The following is a 19124-nucleotide window of genomic DNA, read 5'->3' as shown; positions in this document are numbered from 1 at the left end:
CTTCGCCAAAACAATTTCGATGTCGAGTCCCATATCTCACTGTGTACACAATTCATTCGATAAGGACCTTAATATTTACGGGAGAGATATCTGAGCGCGAAGGAAAAACTCAAAAAATGGTTCAAATGGCTCTGAGCACTATGGGACTTAACTTCTGAGGTCATCAGTCCCCTCGAACTACTTAAACTTAACTAACCTAAGGACTTCACACACATCCATGCCAGAGGCAGGAGTCGAACCTGCGACCATAACGGTCGCGTGGTTCCAGACTGTAGCGCCTAGAACCGGTCAGCCACACCGGCTGGCGAAAACCTCAAAATAACCATATAAATCTAAATAATTAGTACCTACCATGGCGTCTGTGAAGAGCTGTCAGACAAGCTGTCGTATTCTTTTTCTACGACTCAAGCTACTACGGTAGGGAACACCACGTAGTTTTGTTCTTTTCCTTCGTCTAGGTCTTAGTTGACATTTTTAGAATCATACCCTTCACTAATTTCAGTAATTAATTTTTGACTTCCTTATTACCAGCACCGTTAGCTCTTCTCGACGTACACCCGTATCTCTCTCTTCCTCTAGCTTACACATCCAGCTTCCCCCATTCCACACTCCCTCCTCGTCTCTTCATGCACCTGTGTGCATCTGAGTGTGTGTGTGTGTGTGTGTGTGTGTGTGTGTGTGTGTGTGTGTGTGTGTGTGTGTGTATGTATGCACCGGTGTTTGCGTGCACTTCACATGCCATCCTCCCTCAAAGCGATTACAAGCTCTCTCTCTCTCTCTCTCTCTCTCTCTCTCTCTCTTTCTCCATTCTCTCTCTCTCTCTCTCTGTCACACACACACATAGACACGGATAGGAGCTATTCTTGGTAGTGAAACTGCAAAAACCTGCATTACCATCCTGTTTGCAGCCTAATGGGGCCCGACGTGAAGTGCAATATATCATGAATCCTTCTTGGAAGAGTGTTATAAATACTGTGGTGTCAAGAGGAGATTCAGTCTCTTCTGATAAGTCAGTCATTGGGGCTTAGGGCGCCACAAATAACCGGGCGATGATAAGAAACTGGTCGATAGCCTTTTTATGTAGAAGATAGGCAGTGAGTTTCGAAGTTATGCGTCCCATAATTCGATTTTCAACTGTTATTCAATCCGAGATGTCACCGTTATACTGCATACGATGCTCGCGTTCGTCTACATTGGAGTCATTCGGTAGCAAAATGCTCCAGTCATCGAAAAAGTGAAAAATGGAGGCGTTTGGTTTTCATAAAAGACATTCAGTTCTGATACAGTTGTGGTTAGATAAGTGGCTATAAAACCTACTTCCGGTTGTGTTTGGTGTGAATAATAAACATTTTTCGGCAAAATATAAAAAAGCTCAGTTAATTTTCCTGGAGATCGTAGTTATTGAAAACTGTAGCGCTGTTTTTTAAAGTGACTGTGAGTTCTGTGATGAGACTTTAAAACAAACCAGACTTTTTTGCTTTCACCATACTTGTGCATTATGTAACAACAGAACTGAAGTCATCTCCAAGAATCTAGTCAACTGAGAGCGTAATCCACTAGTTGCTGACAGCTTAACGAATATGGTTTTTGGTGGAACGTATAGAATGGCATTCCCACCAGAAGCCACTTATAAGAAAACAACATAGTGCCTAGTCTAGCAACGTTCTATGATGCACGTTGGATAACGATGCACTGGTACTGAGGTGAGGTTTTACACTGTTGGTCGTTGAAATAGCAACATCGTGAAAGAGATCTGCGACAAGCTTCAAATCAGCGCAATGTGTACAACATGCATTAATATGCAAACGATTTGCATTTCACCGACACCACGCAAATTACGGTGGAGTAATGCCAGCGACATTCAGTGCTTATGGACACACTGCGCAGCGGATTTCTCATTCAGAAATCGCGCTTCAGTAACCGTTGCCCGTAAGTAGATCGTATTACGCCTTGAGCTGGGGTCCTGGGATCGATCTCAGTCACTACTTAAATCTCTCTATGTATAAAAGGAAATTTCATCACTGATTCACTGTCTCATCATCGAGCAGCCGAAACCACTAAGGAAAGAAACTTGAAATTTGCGAAGGATGTCGTTTTATACTGCAGGCATGGTTTTAAAAGGGATTTTTCTAAATTCTACTCCTAAAATGGTGCAATAAGAGATGAGAGATTTTTCGAAAATATGCCACTATGGTAGAAATTTTGAAGCGAGAAAACTAGTATACGAAATTTAAATGAGAAATGAAAAAATTTGCGTTACAACGTTTCTTGAAATTCGACCCCTAAGGCAGTCAAATATGGCACTAAATATTTCTGAAAATAAATCGTTATTAAAAAAGTACATGTTCGAAAATTGGTATTTGATTTCTCAGCTATAAATAAAAAAAAATACATGTTCCAGTGTTTTTGAAACCTCATCTTCTGATGGGGTGGGGGTTAAATAGGCGATGAAAAATTTTATGAAAGTGTTTCATTATGAAAGAATTTTTAAAACCAAATCAGTGAAAAGTTACATTTGGCTTCTCGGTTGGACATTAAAAAAAAGTACATGTTTCAGTGTTTTTGGAAATTCGAGCCCTAAGGGAGTGAAATAGGGGATGTTTACTTTTGTGAAAATACGTTGTTATACTAAAACATTTTTAAAGCTAAATCTATGATAACCGGTATTTGACTACTCGAGTAGAAATATACACGGGGGTATGCGTGCATTTCACGTGCCATCCTCCTTCAAATCCTCCCATAAATGCCGGTGTGCGATTACAAGGGGATGAAGTCTCTACGCAAATATCTCAAGAACCTCAAAGGTAGGATTAACAAAAACTTACAACTCTAGCTACCAGAATCTCTTTTTGGTCAGAAATACATCCGGAAAAGACCTTAATTAGCTTGAAAATTTTCTAAGATGTTGTAATTCATTATTTAAAGAAATTTAATAGTCACCACGAAAAAAGATTCGGGATTAGTCCCTCATTCGGACTTCCGGGTGAGAAACGTCAACGGGGAGTTGCCACACTGAATGTAGTAAGGAATCAAGAAAACCTGGAAAGGGAAATGCAAAGACTCAGTCTAGTTCTAGTGGGGTCAGCGACATGAAATGGAATGAAGACATGGTGTAATATCAATAGCATCGGAAAGGAGTGTAGCGGTAATAGAACTGGTCGCGAGTAGGAAGCAGAGAGGGAGCTGCTGTGTTTCATCATGATTAACCTCTTCAGAACTGACCTCAAACCGACACCAGCAACAATCGCTGAGGTTTCTTGCCGACGTTGCAAACAGAAGAAGAAGAGATGGAGAAATTGAATGAGTAAATTAAACATGTAACTCAATATATACATGGAGATGAAAATCGTCGATGACTGGAATACTGCGGTGCGGAAAGGTTACATGAGAATGTAGACACAGAAAAGAGAGGGGAGAAAATTAATTTTCTGCAACAAATTTCAGCTAGTAATAACGAATACAGTGTTTTTAAATCAGATCACTGGAGGAGAAGCTGTATTTGGTAAATGTCTGCAGACCAGAGAAGATTGTATCTGGATCACATCATGATGAGAAATTCCGAGATGAGATATTGGATTGTAAGGATGAGATAGAGACTAAGATCACAATTTAGTAGTGATGAAGACTACTCTGAAGTTACAGAGGATCGTCCGGAAGAATCAATGTGGAATGAAGTGGAATACTGAAATATTAAGGAATGACGAGGAACGTTTCAATTACTCTAAGGGCCTAGATACTGCGATAACGAATACCACAAAAAGCAGTTTAGTTGAAGAGACATGGACGTCTATAGCCATTCTTGAATGAAATAAATGGGAATAATAGGAAAGCCAAGGAAAAAAGTTGCAAGAAAAAGGAAAAGAAATCGAAAACTAAAAGGTGGCTGGAGGTTTGATTCAGCATATAAAAAACTGAAATCAACCGCCGCTGAAAACGAAAGAAAAGACGGAAACTTTAAGAACATAAGAGAACGTCTACTCTTAACTGAAGAGGAGATTGGGAAGGTACAAACAGTGCATTGAAAGCCTTTACGAGGGAGAGTCGGTGTGAAATGAGAAGAAATGGGAGTCGATGTGAAAGGCACACCTATAAGGAAATGTACAGAAGAATGAAAATCAATGTCAGTTTGGCATTAGGATAGGCAAAAGGGACCAGAGAAACAATTTTGTCGTTGTGCTTGCTAATGAAAGCAAGACATAAGAAAAATCAAAACACCTTCATAGGGTTTGCCGACCTAGAAATGGATTGGATTATTTTGGGGCAGGACGGGGAAGGAAGTCGACCGTGCCCTTTCAAAGAAACCATCCCGGCATTTGTCTGGAGCTATTTAGGGAAATCACGGAAAATTCAAATCAGGATGGCCGGACGCGGGATTGAACCATGATCCTCCCGAATGCGAGTCCAGTATGCTAACCACTGCACCACCTCGCTCGGTGACCTAGTAATCTAAAATGGTTGAAGCTATATGACATTTTACGGAAAATGGGTGCAAGCTTTGGGGATAGGCAGTTGATATCCAATTTGCTCAAGAGCCGAGAGGGAACAATAAGAACGGAGTACCAAGAACGAAGCCCCTAGTGTTCAATCGGTACATCGAGGAAGTCATGACGGAATAAAAGAAAGTCTCAGGAGTCGTATTACGATTGAAGGTTAAAGGGTATCAATGATAAAATTCGCTAATGAAATGCTATCCTGAAACACGTATGTAACGCAGCAGCGATGGCGAGGCATTGCAGCGTCTCTGACCAGAGAGCCTTTTATCGTAGTTAGTCTGCGCTTGACCGCGCGAGTGTTGCGAGCGGTTCTCAGTCTGTAGCTCGATTTAGTTGCGTGCAGTATGTCGGTAATAGCACTCGAGTGGAGTTGTGTGTGTGAGGAGTCGGCGAGCGTCGACATGGCATTCTGGTCAAGAGGCTGAATGAGGTATATTATTAATTAAGGTAATCTTCAGATTATGTAAAGTTTATTTATTGTAATTTATCTCCAACAAGTGCCCCAATAATAATTTTTATTTCAAAAGCATTTTTTCAAAAAAAATTTATTTTTTATGGAACTAAAGATTTCGTTGCACTTCCCATTTCATTCCACTTCTTTTAAAGAAAAATTTCAGTAAAATCACAAAAAAAAGGAATATTATTATTTGCAATGCAGTTTCCTCCAAGCCGTGCGCAAGAATAAGAGCAGAGATTTGACATCCATTTATACTGAGGTAAGAATCTAATTCTGATTTTTTTTTTGCACAGGGCCAAAGACCGATATTTCGGTGTAATTGAATTAACAGTATCGGTGAGATTTTGTTGTCACTGAATTGACTTTAATTTTTGTGAAAAATTTACATTTGAGTCAGATTGCTAATTTTTGTTTAATTGTCATTGTCAGTAGATTTCATTGTGGCGAGGTTACAATTAGCGCAATGTCCATTAGGATTTCTAAATAATATTGTCATTATACTTAAAAAATTTGTGGGGAGGTTACAATCCTTAGTGAAAATGAGGAAGAACTGCAGAAATTGTTGAGTGGAATAAACATTATAATGAGCACACTCTGTGGACGGAGTGTAAACTGAAGAAAAACGACAGTAATTGAGGAGTGGCAGAAATGAGATTAACGATAAATTTGACATTAAATAGTATACCAAGACAATATGGAGGAATTCTTGGAAGCAGTAACACTTGGTGGGCGAAGTAAAGAGGGAAAGAAAAAAATATTGGTACAGTCAAAGGGAGCATTCCTAACCGAAAGAAGTATAATGGCAGCAAATGTCAGCATTAATTTGAGGAAGAAAGCCCTGAGTGTATGTTTCTAGCACAGCACGGCAGTAAACCACAGAGTCTGGGGAAATCGATAAGGAAAAGATCGAAGCGCTTCAGATGTGCTGCTGTAGAAGGCTGTTGAGTATTGAGTGGACTGATGAGACAGCAAGTGAGAAATTTCTCAGAACACTCGGCGAGCTAAGGAACGTGTGGAGGGATGACATAAAAACATAGCTTCACTGGTACTTGAAGGTACTGTTGAGGGTAAAGCTGTAGGAAGAGACAGATGTTAGTATATAATCTAGAAATGACTAAGGAAGATGGGTGCATATGTTACTCTGAGATGATGAGGTTAGAATAGGAAAGGCATACATTTCAGAAGATTCAAACAGAAAAGAAAATTCCCTTCTGGAATGTGCCAGAATTCGACAAGATCGTGGCCCACCGAGTTTGTCGTTTAGTGGTATACTTGCTCGTGTTGATTGTGATCGCTCGTCCATTATGCACATATGGAATAGGTGAGTTAAAGAGGGCAATACCCATACAGGATGTCGTTGGTCCCGTCGAATAGTGCCCGTGGTAACTCGGTCGATCAAGGTCATCCGACCACGTCAAGGAAATGGACTTGTTGCAGGAAGACAGCATACGACCATCGCGTGGCAGAAGGGAGAGACGCGCAGACGGTGATGAGCCCAATGACTGGGCACGGAAATGGCATGACGTTGTCCTTTCAGTCGAGTTCCAGTACTAGCGTCGCGATGGAGGCTTTGCGGAGTACGAAGTTTGCCATTCCAACAGAAAAATGAAGCTTGTTACCCTCACGTCATTTCTTTCCACTCTGTAAGTAATATGCGTGCCACGTTTGGTTCAAATCGATCCGAGGGTATAGAAGGAGCTTTTTACCCGTTTTTTTTCGCCCGCAGATGCATATGTCACATATATTGAACATATTTGACACATATTTTTACACATATTTTACATTTACTTCTATCGAATTTCGCCCTACAGTTTCGTTCAAGCGCATTTCAGTGTTTATGCGTGCCATTTCCTGAACTATGTGTCTACGATGATATACAAACGGCGGTATATGTGAATACTGTATGAAAAATGTGTTGCAAATAGAGTTAATGGTAAAGAAATATTAAATTAAAAGACGATGCCTGATGTGCAGTCTTGCTACGAAAACGTAGTAAGTCGTATTTTTTTTTTCATTCGCTATAGCCGACATACTCGTCTTGAGAGATTCAGCAACTTGTTGATATTTAAGATAATTCTCATTTGTCGTTCTGTCTAATTAAAAATGTGGAACTGAGACGGAACAGTAAACGAGAATTATCTTAACTTTTTTTTCTTTCATCATTTTGTAGAGGGTGCCAGCGAGGAAAATGTTCGTAATGATTCGGATTTATGTGTGAAGTAGGTTGCAAATCACTAACTGCTCTTATTGTCAAATACTTGGCTATTTAAGCGTAGTCAGCTACGCGACTTTTTCATCTCCAACCCCACCCTTTTGAGAGGTAGGTGATTCTTACCCCCACCAGACATAAATACATTTTCATAACAATTTGAGGACCCGACTCTGCTCGGTTACACATTTATTACAAATCTATTATTCCATCTCCTCTTTCCCCCTCTCTCTGTCTCTTCAGTCTCCCTCTCCGTCCATCTCATTATCCCCCATAATTCTATCAATATCCTTCACCCTCCACTCATTTTCCATTTCCTCCTGCCCTTCTGTCCATCTGCTACTCCTTCCTCTCTCTCTGTCTATCTATTCCTCTCCAGTCTTCCCTCTGTGCATCTACCCCTCCCTCCCCATCTGTCCATTTCCTCCTCCCCTTCTATCTCCTCCTGTCAATTCTACCTCCTTCTCATCCTACATTCTCGTCCCCCCTCTCTCGTTCCATCATCTCCTCCCACTCTATCTCCTCTTCTCTTTGTCTGTCTATTTCGCCTTCCCTCTCTCTGTTCATCTCCTCACCCATAACTACGCCCATGTCCTCCTCTGTCCATCTCTTCCTTCCACCGTTCTCTCAACGTCTTCACACCCACCTCAATAGGTGGTTACTGGTTCTTACCCTCAAAACATTTCTTTATAGGTAGTAAATCACGTGTGTACCAAGTCTGTGTGAAATCGATCCCAGGTATTGGCAGCTGTTTTATGCGGCTTTGCCTGCTTACGCTCATCTCACACATCATATCATACATCTTTAACATATTTCACATATATTTGTTTATATATTTCACCAGTATTTCTAAAGAATTTCCCTGTGTTTCATTTTCACGCAGTGATTATAATCGTTATATCTCCTGAAATATGTTTCCTACAATGATATAATTTCTTGTGTACACTTATCGTCATATCTGGATATTACCTGCGAAATGTGTTGTGAATAAAGCTAGTAGCAAAGAAGTCATAAATTCAAACGTCATACATGATCTTTAAGTTTTTCACGCATCTCAGTGTGTATGACGTCGTGTATGCTGAACTATGTGTCGCTCAATGGTACAGTTTTGCAGGTACATTTACTTATAGTGTGAATATTGTCTACAAAGTGTGTCACGATTAAAATGAGAAGTAAAGAAGTGATCAATTGAGACGTCATGCCTAATGCTGCAGTCTTACTCGATGAACAGCGAAAAAGTAGTAAGGGTAAACTTTTTCGCCTTTTCATCTCGTTTTGAGGGTTGTCATCGAGAAAAAGTTTCATCGACTTTTAAAAATTATGTATAAAGGTGTTGCAAATCATCAAGTGCTCTCATTCTCAAGGATTAGTAAAGTGTGGATGTTCGCTCGTCATTGGCTACACATTTTATCACAACCATCCCTTTGGCAGCCTGTTCTTTCTACCACAGCAAATACTCCCAGGCACCAGTTGATGTGTGTACCAAGTTTGGTTGAAATCGGTCCAGTGGTTTAGGAGTAGATGTGGAACATCCAGACGTTCATACGTCCAGTTTTATAATTACTATGAATAGGTATAGATTCCTGACTTCCTTTAACAGTCTTGTAATTCCTTCTTTCATCAGTCACCTGAAGTATATCTTTTGTAATCCAAGGCTTCTTCGCAGACACCTTCCTAGTACCAACGTTTGTCTTTCCGTCATCACTGCTTGCTTCATTTAGGGACTTCCAATCCTCTTCAACTGCACTGCCTACTCTGGTATTTCTTATCGCAGAATCCACGTCTTTAACGAACTTCAGATGCTTCTCATCATTCCCGTATTTCTGTACGTTAGTATCCAGCTTCTTTCCACACTGACTTTTCCGGACATTGCTCTCAAACTTCAACATTCGCTTCATCATTACCATCTGAGTCTATATCTCCTCCGGGTACGGGTTGCAATCAGTATCTGATTTCAGAATCACTATCTGACAATAATGTGATCAAAATGGTACTGTCCCGTGTCTCTGGGGTTTTCCACTATTCTATCTACTCTTGTAATTCTTAAACAGAGTATTCGCTATTACTAGCTGATATCTATTGCAGAACTCAGTCTTTCTCTTTTCTCACTCCTGCTACCAAGTCTACCTTCTCCTGTCACCCTTTCTTCTTCTAATCCGTCTCCTTCTACCACATTCCAGTACTCCATGATTCATTGATTTTCATCTCTCTTTATAAACTGAATTATCTGTGTATACTCATACAATTTCTCTGTTTCTTTTATCTTCTGCTTGTGATGTATAGCTGAGGCATTGTAGACGTTGGTTTGCTGTCGATTCTGATGAGTACAACGCTATGACTGATTTGTGCACAGTAACTTATTCTCCTTCCTACCTTCCGCTTCATAACGAATCCTACTCAAATCATATTATTTTTATGCCACTTTTGATATTGCCATATATTCGTCTGACCATAAATCCTTATCTTCTTTCCATTTCACTTCATTGACACCCTCTGTACCTAGACTGCACCTGTGCATTTCCCTTTTGAAATTTCGTTGCTTCCATGCCACGTTTAACCATCTTATATTTTACGCTTGGAGTCGTAGAATACTACTCTTCCGTTAATTATTCCCTCTTTTTCTCATGATCACCTCCTCTTTGGAAGTGTCCTCCCGGAGATCGGAATGGGTAAGTAATCCGGAATCTTTTTCCCGTAGAGAAACCATCATGAAACTTTTTCAACTACTGGAAACATGTCCTGTGAATATCTCTTACAAGCCTTTAATGCAGTGGCTTCCATTGTCTTCTGTATTCTCAGCTCGTCAATCATCGTTATTCATCCGACCTTTAGGGCACTCCTCCCTATTTGACAAGGCCGTTGGAGGAACGGGCTCACTTATTATACCGGAAGTCTTCGGCCACCTTTACTGATGTAAACCAATCTGAGAAATAGTGCGCCAAGCTCCCTAATCTGCTGAGCAAATAAATCTGTCATAATATGGCAGAGTTGCAAAAGAAAATATAAACATTTCTCCTGTTTACAATAAACATGTCTTCCGATGTCCTTCGATAACTAAATATTGGCTGAATATTAACTAGCATGCATTGTTGTTGTCACCCCTCGGATTTCCACCTGTTATCACTTTTAACCCCCCATGAACCATGGACCTTGCCGTTGGTGGGGAGGCTTGCGTGCCTCAGCGATACAGATGGCCGTACCATAGGTGCAACCACAACGGAGGGGTATCTGTTGAGAGGCCAGACCAACATGTGGTTCCTGAAGAGGGGCAGCAGCCTTTTCAGTAGTTGCAGGGGCAACAGTCTGGATGATTGACTGATTTGGCCTTGTAACATTAACCAAAACGGCCTTGCTGTGCTGGTACTGCGAACGGCTGAAAGCAAGGGGTACTACAGCTGTAATTTTTCCCGAGGACATGCAGCTTTACTGTATGATTAAATGATGATGGCGTCCTCTTGGGTAAAATATTCCGGAGGTAAAATAGTCCCCCATTCGGATCTCCGGGCGCGGCCTACTCAAGAGGACGTCGTTATCAGGAGAAAGAAAACTGGCGTTCTACGGATCGGAGTGTGGAATGTCAGATCCCTTAATCGGGCAGGTAGGTTAGAAAATTTAAAAAGGGAAATGGACAGGTTAAAGTTAGATATAGTGGGAATTAGTGAAGTTCGGTGGCAGAAGGAACAAGACTTTTGGTCAGGTGATTACAGGGTTATAAATACAAAATCAAATAGAGGTAATGCAGGAGTAGGTTTAATAATGAATAAAAAAATAGGAGTGAGGGTTAGCTACTACAAACAGCATAGTGAACGCATTATTGTGGCCAAGATAGACACAAAGCCCATGCCTACTACAGTAGCACAAGTTTATATGCCAACTAGCTCTCCAGATGATGAAGAAATTGATGAAATGTATGACGAGATAAAAGAAATTATTCAGGTAGTGAAGGGAGACGAAAATTTAATAGTCATGGGTGACTGGAATTCGTCAGTAGGAAAAGGGAGAGAAGGAAACAAAGTAGGTGAATATGGATTGGGGGGAAGAAATGAAGGAGGAAGCCGCCTTGTAGAATTTTGCACAGAGCATAACTTAATCATAGCTAACACTTGGTTCAAGAATCATAAAAGAAGGTCGTATACCTGGAAGAATCCTGGAGATACTAAAAGGTATCAGATAGATTATATAATGGTAAGACAGAGATTTAGGAACCAGGTTTTAAATTGTAAGACATTTCCAGGGGCGGATATGGATTCTGACCACAATCTCTTGGTTATGAACTGCAGATTGAAGCTGAAGAAACTGCAAAAAGGTGGGAATTTAAGGAGATGGGACCTGGATAAATTGAAAGAACGAGAGGTTGTAGAGAGTTTCAGGGAGAGCATAAGGGAACAATTGACAGGAATGGGGGAAAGAAATACAGTAGAAGAAGAATGGGTAGCTCTGAGGGATGAAGTAGTGAAAGCAGCAGACGATCAAGTAGGTAAAAAGACGAGGGCTAATAGAAATCCTTGGGTAACAGAAGAAATATTGAATTTAATTGATGAAAGGAGAAAATATAAAAATGCAGTAAATGAAGCAGGCAAAAAGGAATACAAACGTCTCAAAAATGAGATCGACAGGAAGTGCAAAATGGCTAAGCAGGGATGGCTAGAGGACAAATGTAAGGATGTAGAGGCTTGTCTCACTAGGGGTAAGATAGATACTGCCTACAGGAAAATTAAAGAGACCTTTGGAGAGAAGAGAACCACTTCTATGAATATCAAGAGCTCAGATGGAAACCCAGTTCTAAGCAAAGAAGGGAAAGCAGAAAGGTGGATGGAGTATATAGAGGGTCTATACAAGGGCGATGTACTTGAGGACAATATTACGGAAATGGAAGAGGATGTAGAAGAAGATGAAATGGGAGATACGATACTGCGTGTAGAGTTTGACAGAGCACTGAAAGACCTGAGTCGAAATAAGGCCCCCGGAGTAGACAACATTCCATTAGAACTACTGACAGCCTTGGGAGAGCCAGTCCTGACAAAACTCTACCATCTGGTGAGCAAGATGTATGAGACAGGCGAAATACCCTCAGACCTCAAGAAGAATATAATAATTCCAATCCCAAAGAAAGCAGGTGTTGACAGATGTGAAAATTACCGAACTATCAGTTTAATAAGTCACAGCTGCAAAATACTAACGCGAATTCTTTACAGACGAATGGAAAAACTGGTAGAAGCGGACCTCGGGGAAGATCAGTTTGGATTTCGTAGAAATGTTGGAACACGTGAGGCAATACTAACCTTACGACTTATCTTAGAAGAAAGATTAAGAAAAGGCAAACCTATGTTATTAGCATTTGTAGACTTAGAGAAAGCTTTTGACAATGTTAACTGGAATACTCTGTTTCACATTCTAAAGGTGGCAGGGGTAAAATACAGGGAGCGAAAGGCTATTTACAATTTGTACAGAAATCAGATGGCAGTTATAAGAGTCGAGGGGCATGAAAGGGAAGCAGTGGTTGGGAAAGGAGTGAGACAGGGTTGTAGCCTCTCCCCTATGTTATTCAATCTGTATATTGAGCAAGCAGTAAAGGAAACAAAAGAAAAATTCGGAGTAGGTATTAAAATTCATGGAGAAGAAGTAAAAACATCGAGGTTCGCCGATGACATTGTAATTCAGTCAGAGACAGCAAAGGACTTGGAAGAGCAGTTGAACGGAATGGACAGTGTCTTGAAAGGAGGATATAAGATGAACATCAACAAAAGCAAAACGAGGATAATGGAATGTAGTCAAATTAAATCGGGTGATGCTGAGGGAATTATATTAGGAAATGAGACACTTAAAGTAGTAAAGGAGTTTTGCTAGTTAGGGAGTAAAATAACTGATGATGGTCGAAGTAGAGAGGATATAAAATGTAGACTGGCAATGGCAAGGAAATCGTTTCTGAAGAAGAGAAATTTGTTAACATCGAGTATAGATTTAAGTGTCAGGAAGTCGTTTCTGAAAGTATTTGTATGGAGTGTAGCCATGTATGGAAGTGAAACATGGACGATAACTAGTATGGACAAGAAGAGAATAGAAGCTTTCGAAATGTGGTGCTACAGAAGAATGCTGAAGATAAGGTGGGTAGATCACGTAACTAATGGGGAGGTATTGAATAGGATTGGGGAGAAGTTTGTGGCACAACTTGACTAGAAGAAGGGATCGGTTGGTAGGACATGTTTTGAGGCATCAAGGGATCACAAATTTAGCATTTGAGGGCAGCGTGGAGGGTAAAAATCGTAGAGGGAGACCAAGAGATGGATACACTAAGCAGGTTCAGAAGGATGTAGGTTGCAGTAGGTACTGGGAGATGAAGAAGCTTGCACAGGATAGAGTAGCATGGAGAGCTGCATCAAACCAGTCTCAGGACTGAAGACCACAACAACAACAACAACAACAACATCACTTTTAAAGAAAAATATGGTTGAAGAAAGTGTAACCTACAGTGAAGAGCATTTGAGTATTTTGCCCACTTTCCAGTATTCCTCTTCGAGGAAAGAACGTGATTAAAGACACTGAATAAAATGCATGCAGAACACCTGTACCTGATGTGATGTAGACAAAGAGAGCATATTATGTGAGTAGACTGTCGTCAAGTCTTGGTCTTGCTATAAATGTGACAGTCGTGAGCAAGATGAGTACCATGTACGTGAGTGCGTTTCCGGCACTTGCAAGGTTGCCGGCAGTGCAGGCACTAGATATTTCACATATATCATGTCAAATATGTAACTTAAGTGTTGTGATTCGTGAGCAAGCACTGCCGACGTGACAAATGCCTCACACAACAGCGTTCAAATGGCTCTGAGCACTATAGGACTTAACATCTATGGTCATCAGTCCCCTAGAACTTAGAACTACTTAAACCTAACTAATCTAAGGACAGCACACAACACCCAGTCAGCACGAGGCAGAGAAAATCCCTGACCCCGCCGGGAATCGAACCCGGAAACCCGGGCGTGGGAAGCGAGAACGCTACCGCACGACCACGAGCTGCGGACACACAACAGCGTTTAGATGTCATTAGGGTTCCTTCACTTATCGCGGAATGTACGACTGGTAGATGGGCCACAATGCAGCCAATCTTTCGCAGATGTTCACTTGGATGTGTGATTATGGAGGAGTCGATAAGGTATATGTATCACGTAGTAACAGCGCCGTCGGGATGAACGTAGGAAAGAGAGCTTCGTGAGGAAACGGGTACTGGAACCATACAGTAGTGCAACCGGTATGTATCTTTCACAGGCAATTTATGTAGAGCTCAAGATACGGACAGTTGTCATGATTTTGACGTTGTTGTTTTATAACACAATAATCGGAGATGTCTCTCGAACAAAGGCTTTGGTGTTTTAGTAAAATACCAGTAAGCCAACCACCCCTGATCCTCTAAAAATTCGAATACTCGTGAGTAAAACAGCTTTGAACTTTTGATTACCTTGCTTCTTCTTCTTCTTCTCAGCGATCACAGGCCCTGTAGAACACGCGCTGCATCAACGATCTGCTTACGTCGCCTTCTATCTCTAGCAGTCTCTCTCCGCCCTCTGGAACTTCCTAATGCTGCTACATCCTTCTCTATGTCATCTTTCCACCTTGTACGAGGTCGGCCAATGGCGTTGTTGCCTGGAGAGTTCCTTCAAATGCTTTCTTGCTGATTCTGTTGTTTTGCATTCTGGCCACATGTACAGCCCACAGCAGCCTCCTATTTTTTGATTTCCGGATGATAGTGGGTTGCTTCATTAACTGATAAATTTCATTGTTCTTTCGAATTCTCCATACACCATTCTCCAACAAGGGATTGCCAGATTTTTCTCATTACTTTTCTTTCGAAATCATTCAGTTTTTCTCTTTCATTCTTTGTAAGCGTCCAGCTTTCGGAACCGTACAGTAATATGGGGCAGATGATAGTATTGTATATCTTTATCTCTGTGGTGATTGACACTTTTGAGTGGGTTGCTTAGTGGGTACAGACATCTTGATCCTGAGGCTATTCTTTCATTTATATCGATTCTTATGATATTTTTACTGTTGAAATGTGATCCAAGGTATTTAAACTAAAGAATGTTTCTGAATTTAGAGTGTTATTGAATTTCAAAATATGGATTTTGGTTTATGACTAGACCTGTTTCAATGTATTCTGTTTTCTGTTGGTTAATCAGTGCCCCCTTTTTTTCTGGCACTGTTCCTGAGAGATTTGTACTGGTCTTTCAGTTCTTCCTGAGTTTCACTCAGCAACATTATATCGTCTACATAATCCAGGAGTTTTATTTCACTGTGTTCGGACCGGGGACCATTGTTTGGATGTAAATTACTTTCCTGAACCACTTTCTCTAATGCAAGGTTGAAGAGGACACATGAAAGAGCCTCTTCTTGTCGTAAGCCTGTTGTAATTGGAAAGGTAGGGGATATGGACCCTCTGAACTTTACTCCTGCCTGGGAGCCATCCATGCACAGTTGTATTATCCTAATGATTTTACTGGGTATACTAAATTCTCGTAATGTGTTGTAAAGGCTACTTCTGTGGAAGCTGTCATAGGCTCGCTGGATGCCAACGAAGAGACAGTGGATGTTTTTGTTAAATTCCCAATATTTCTCAAAGATCTGTCGTATAATAAACAAATTATCAGTTGTGGAAAGGTTTTTTCGAAATCCCACCTGCTAATCTTGAATAATGTTTTCTGCATAAGGTTTAAGTTTTTCCAGAATGATCATTGACAGAGTTTTGTATGTTATGTTATGTTATTACCTTATATTATGTTATGTTATTACCTTAAAAATGAGTTAATGTGTGAAGTATTTCATGTATGGTATGTAAGCGGAAGGGTTTGAAGTTACGTCAAAAGTTTGTTAGAAATCGCTAACTGCTCTCATTACCGAACACTGTATGTGCATAATGTGGGTAATTTGCGCTCCACTTTAAGCAAAGCTCATTTTTCAAGCTATTCAATGTGTATGACGCCACTATGTGTGCTACAATGATATACACAAGTACAATCAATGGTATACATGCTATTGTCCGCTAAACGCGTTACCGATAGGAAGTAATAAATTGGGATGTCATCGCTGATGATGATGTTTCACTACATAAAGAGCGAAAAATGTAAGCGACAGACATTTTTTGTTTCATCGTCTCGTGAAAGATAACAGCGAGGAAAAAGTTCTTAATAGTTTGAAACTATGTGTAAAGGTTGTTAGAAGCCTCTAATTGGTCTCATTCTCAAATAATGGATGGATGTAATGTGGTTAATTTGCACGCAATGAGTTCTGCTGGCTAAAGACGTACATAACATAAGACATACATAACATAAGGCATACATAACATTGGGCAGCTGTGTTAAATCTTTAACGCATCGTTGTACCTCTCAATGAGTAGACTATGAGTACATTTTAATGTTTTCAAATATGGTCAATAATTATATGAAATATGGAAAAAGAAACTTTTTAAACGTTTATAAGCCATTAGACAGCGACTATGCAACTAAGATACCATTCACTGTGCACTGGATTAACCTTTCACTACTGTACAGGATGTCTGACAATTCATGTTAGACACATCTAGAGGTTGTTTAGTTGTTTAGGGGAATTAGTAGATTTAATTTAACGTAGGAGCCGCCGTCCGGAAAAGTCGTCCAGAGATTACAGACTGTCGAAGTTATAGGCGCATTCGCCTGTAAACGTACTGCATGTGTATACAGGGTGATTCCGTGATGGTGTTACAAACTTTCTAGGATGATGGAGAATAAATGAATCAATTTGAGGTAAGGGTTCCTGTAATGGAAACGAAGGAGTCGTAAGTTATAAGCGAAAACCGTTCTGATAACTCTGGCGCTGAAATAGATGTAAGGTACTGCTGTTACTAAGATTCCAGGTTAGGCCACTTTGAGATATGGTAGTATGGACGAAAACATGGAAAAAGTCCACACTACAATGCACACCTGAAGTGCTGTGAGCACTTGTTCATCTTCGCTACTATGAAACATATCCCTTCTACTGGAGATGTGCTCATAGCTCTTAAGGTACGCATTTTAGATCCTATGTGTAAGACATTTTTTCTTGTATTGGTCCATACGACTACATCTGAAAGTTGCCTGCCACGCAGTTTTAGCAGCAACACTACCAGTACATGTGTTCGACTGTGAGAGGTATCAGGCAGGTTTTCGCTTGTATTTGTCTGTCGTTTTCGGTACAGAGATAGTTACCTCAAATTGTTACTTTTATCTTTCTCCATTATCCTAGAAAGTCTGTAACGTCATCACGGGATCTCCATGTGTGTACATACATTTACAGGCACGGCGTCTATAACTTGACCCTGTGTAGCGTCACTGGATGATGTTTTGAGGGCATGGGTTCCTATGTAAAACCTGATATACTAAGTTTCCTCTAGAATCTCTAGACGTGTGTAACATGAATTGTGGAACACCATGCAGGTGAAGTGATACATTTAACCTGTGTGTACACATGATGGTATTCAGTAAAACCTGTTGACGTACGTGTGGATTTAACGAACATATGTGTCTCAGTTGCTGACGTGCGTCAGCAGTTATGACGTCATGAAGACCTTAGATTGCGGCAGATTTATTAGAATAGAGGAAGTACCTGTGAGCCGGAGCGCCTCGACGGTGAATTGCAGGCACTGGTCCTGCTGGAGGTGCAGCGCCTTGAAGAGGCTGTTGAGCATGAGGCCGGTGGCGAGGGCGGCCGAGGCGAAGAGGTCTGCGCCGGCCAGGCTGAGCGAGATGTGCAGCGTGGGTGACAGCGGCCGCCGGATCCAGCACACGGACACCAGCACGCGCGCGTTCACCGACAGCGACACCATGCACAGCACGATCAGCGCCGGCACGCTGCGCCACCGCCGGCAACAACACACGACCACGTCACCAGACAGATCCCGGACTACTGTGGGCCACCGAGCAGTTAACAAGCAGCATTATGTTCAGCAGCACCGGCAATGTCAGCATGTTGCTACTGCCACCACTACACCATGCAGATCCCAGATTACTGTGGGTCACCAATCATATAAGAAGTAGTGAAACGTCCCCTTAGAACAATTATACAAGACTGTGCTTAAACTGACACACAATATTTCTAGCGCAACGCAATCTGACTTTCAGAAATACCCTACAAAAGAAAGGCCCTGACTAACATTAACCTATACCTTTCACAAATCACTTATCTCACCAAAAATCTCCGTTACTCGAACTCCTGCAATACAGTGAGCGCCACTACTGCGAGCTAAATAAAAGATTCAAACTACTGAAGGCACTAACAACTAATAGGCATAGTTAGCAAATGAAAGATTTTGATAGAGAACAAACAATGTATTTACCTCAATGGTGTTCAAAAGTCATAATGTATACAGCAGTTCATGACATCCAGTCTTACAAATTTCAAAACTCCGCCATCTCTCTCCCCACATCCACCACTGCTGGCGGCTCACCTCCAACTGCACAGCGCTACGCGCTGTTAACATCCAACTGCCCAACACTACAATGGCAGACAACAATGCAAACTAGCCACAGAATGCACAAATGCACAGTCAGTGATTTACATACAGAGCGCTACGTGGCGTTACCAATATAAAAACCTAAACAGCCTACTTACATAGCCCCCATGTGCCCCACAAAAAATTTTACAAATTGTTTTGGGCAGTGGCCAATAATGATTTGATAAAATTTTTCATAATTACAATAACAAAGAAATCAAATGCACACACTTATTGATGCAATGTTGGTCAAAAGCTAAAATTTTCTCACAGCCCATAAAGACAGTCCTGATCATTCATCACAGTAAAATTGCAGTGTTTTTCTCAAAGTCTGAGCAGTAATAGAAAATGCACACTGAAGTAGTGGATTTCCATGCAGTCTTGAAGTAGTGTTGTCCTTCCAACAGGAAGACAGTGCTGACTCTTGACATGCAGACAGGTAATGGGCCACAACAGAGGAAACCC

At 41.0% G+C, this 19124-nt stretch overlaps 1 protein-coding gene across 1 annotated transcript in view; it reads right to left on the bottom strand.

Moving 5' to 3' along the window:
* LOC124795769 (beta-3 adrenergic receptor-like) overlaps positions 1-19124 on the bottom strand; it is a 123865-nt gene that overhangs the window by 85295 nt on the left and 19446 nt on the right. Inside the window, exon 2 of the mRNA XM_047259853.1 lies at positions 17774-18073. Coding sequence (XP_047115809.1) covers positions 17774-18073 — 300 coding nt within the window. The remainder of the gene's footprint in view (positions 1-17773; positions 18074-19124) is intronic.

The sequence above is a fragment of the Schistocerca piceifrons genome, chromosome 4 (assembly GCF_021461385.2).
Source record: "Schistocerca piceifrons isolate TAMUIC-IGC-003096 chromosome 4, iqSchPice1.1, whole genome shotgun sequence".
In the NCBI taxonomy this organism is placed as follows: Eukaryota; Metazoa; Arthropoda; class Insecta; order Orthoptera; family Acrididae; genus Schistocerca; species Schistocerca piceifrons.
This window is presented reverse-complemented; position numbering and strand designations above follow the sequence as displayed.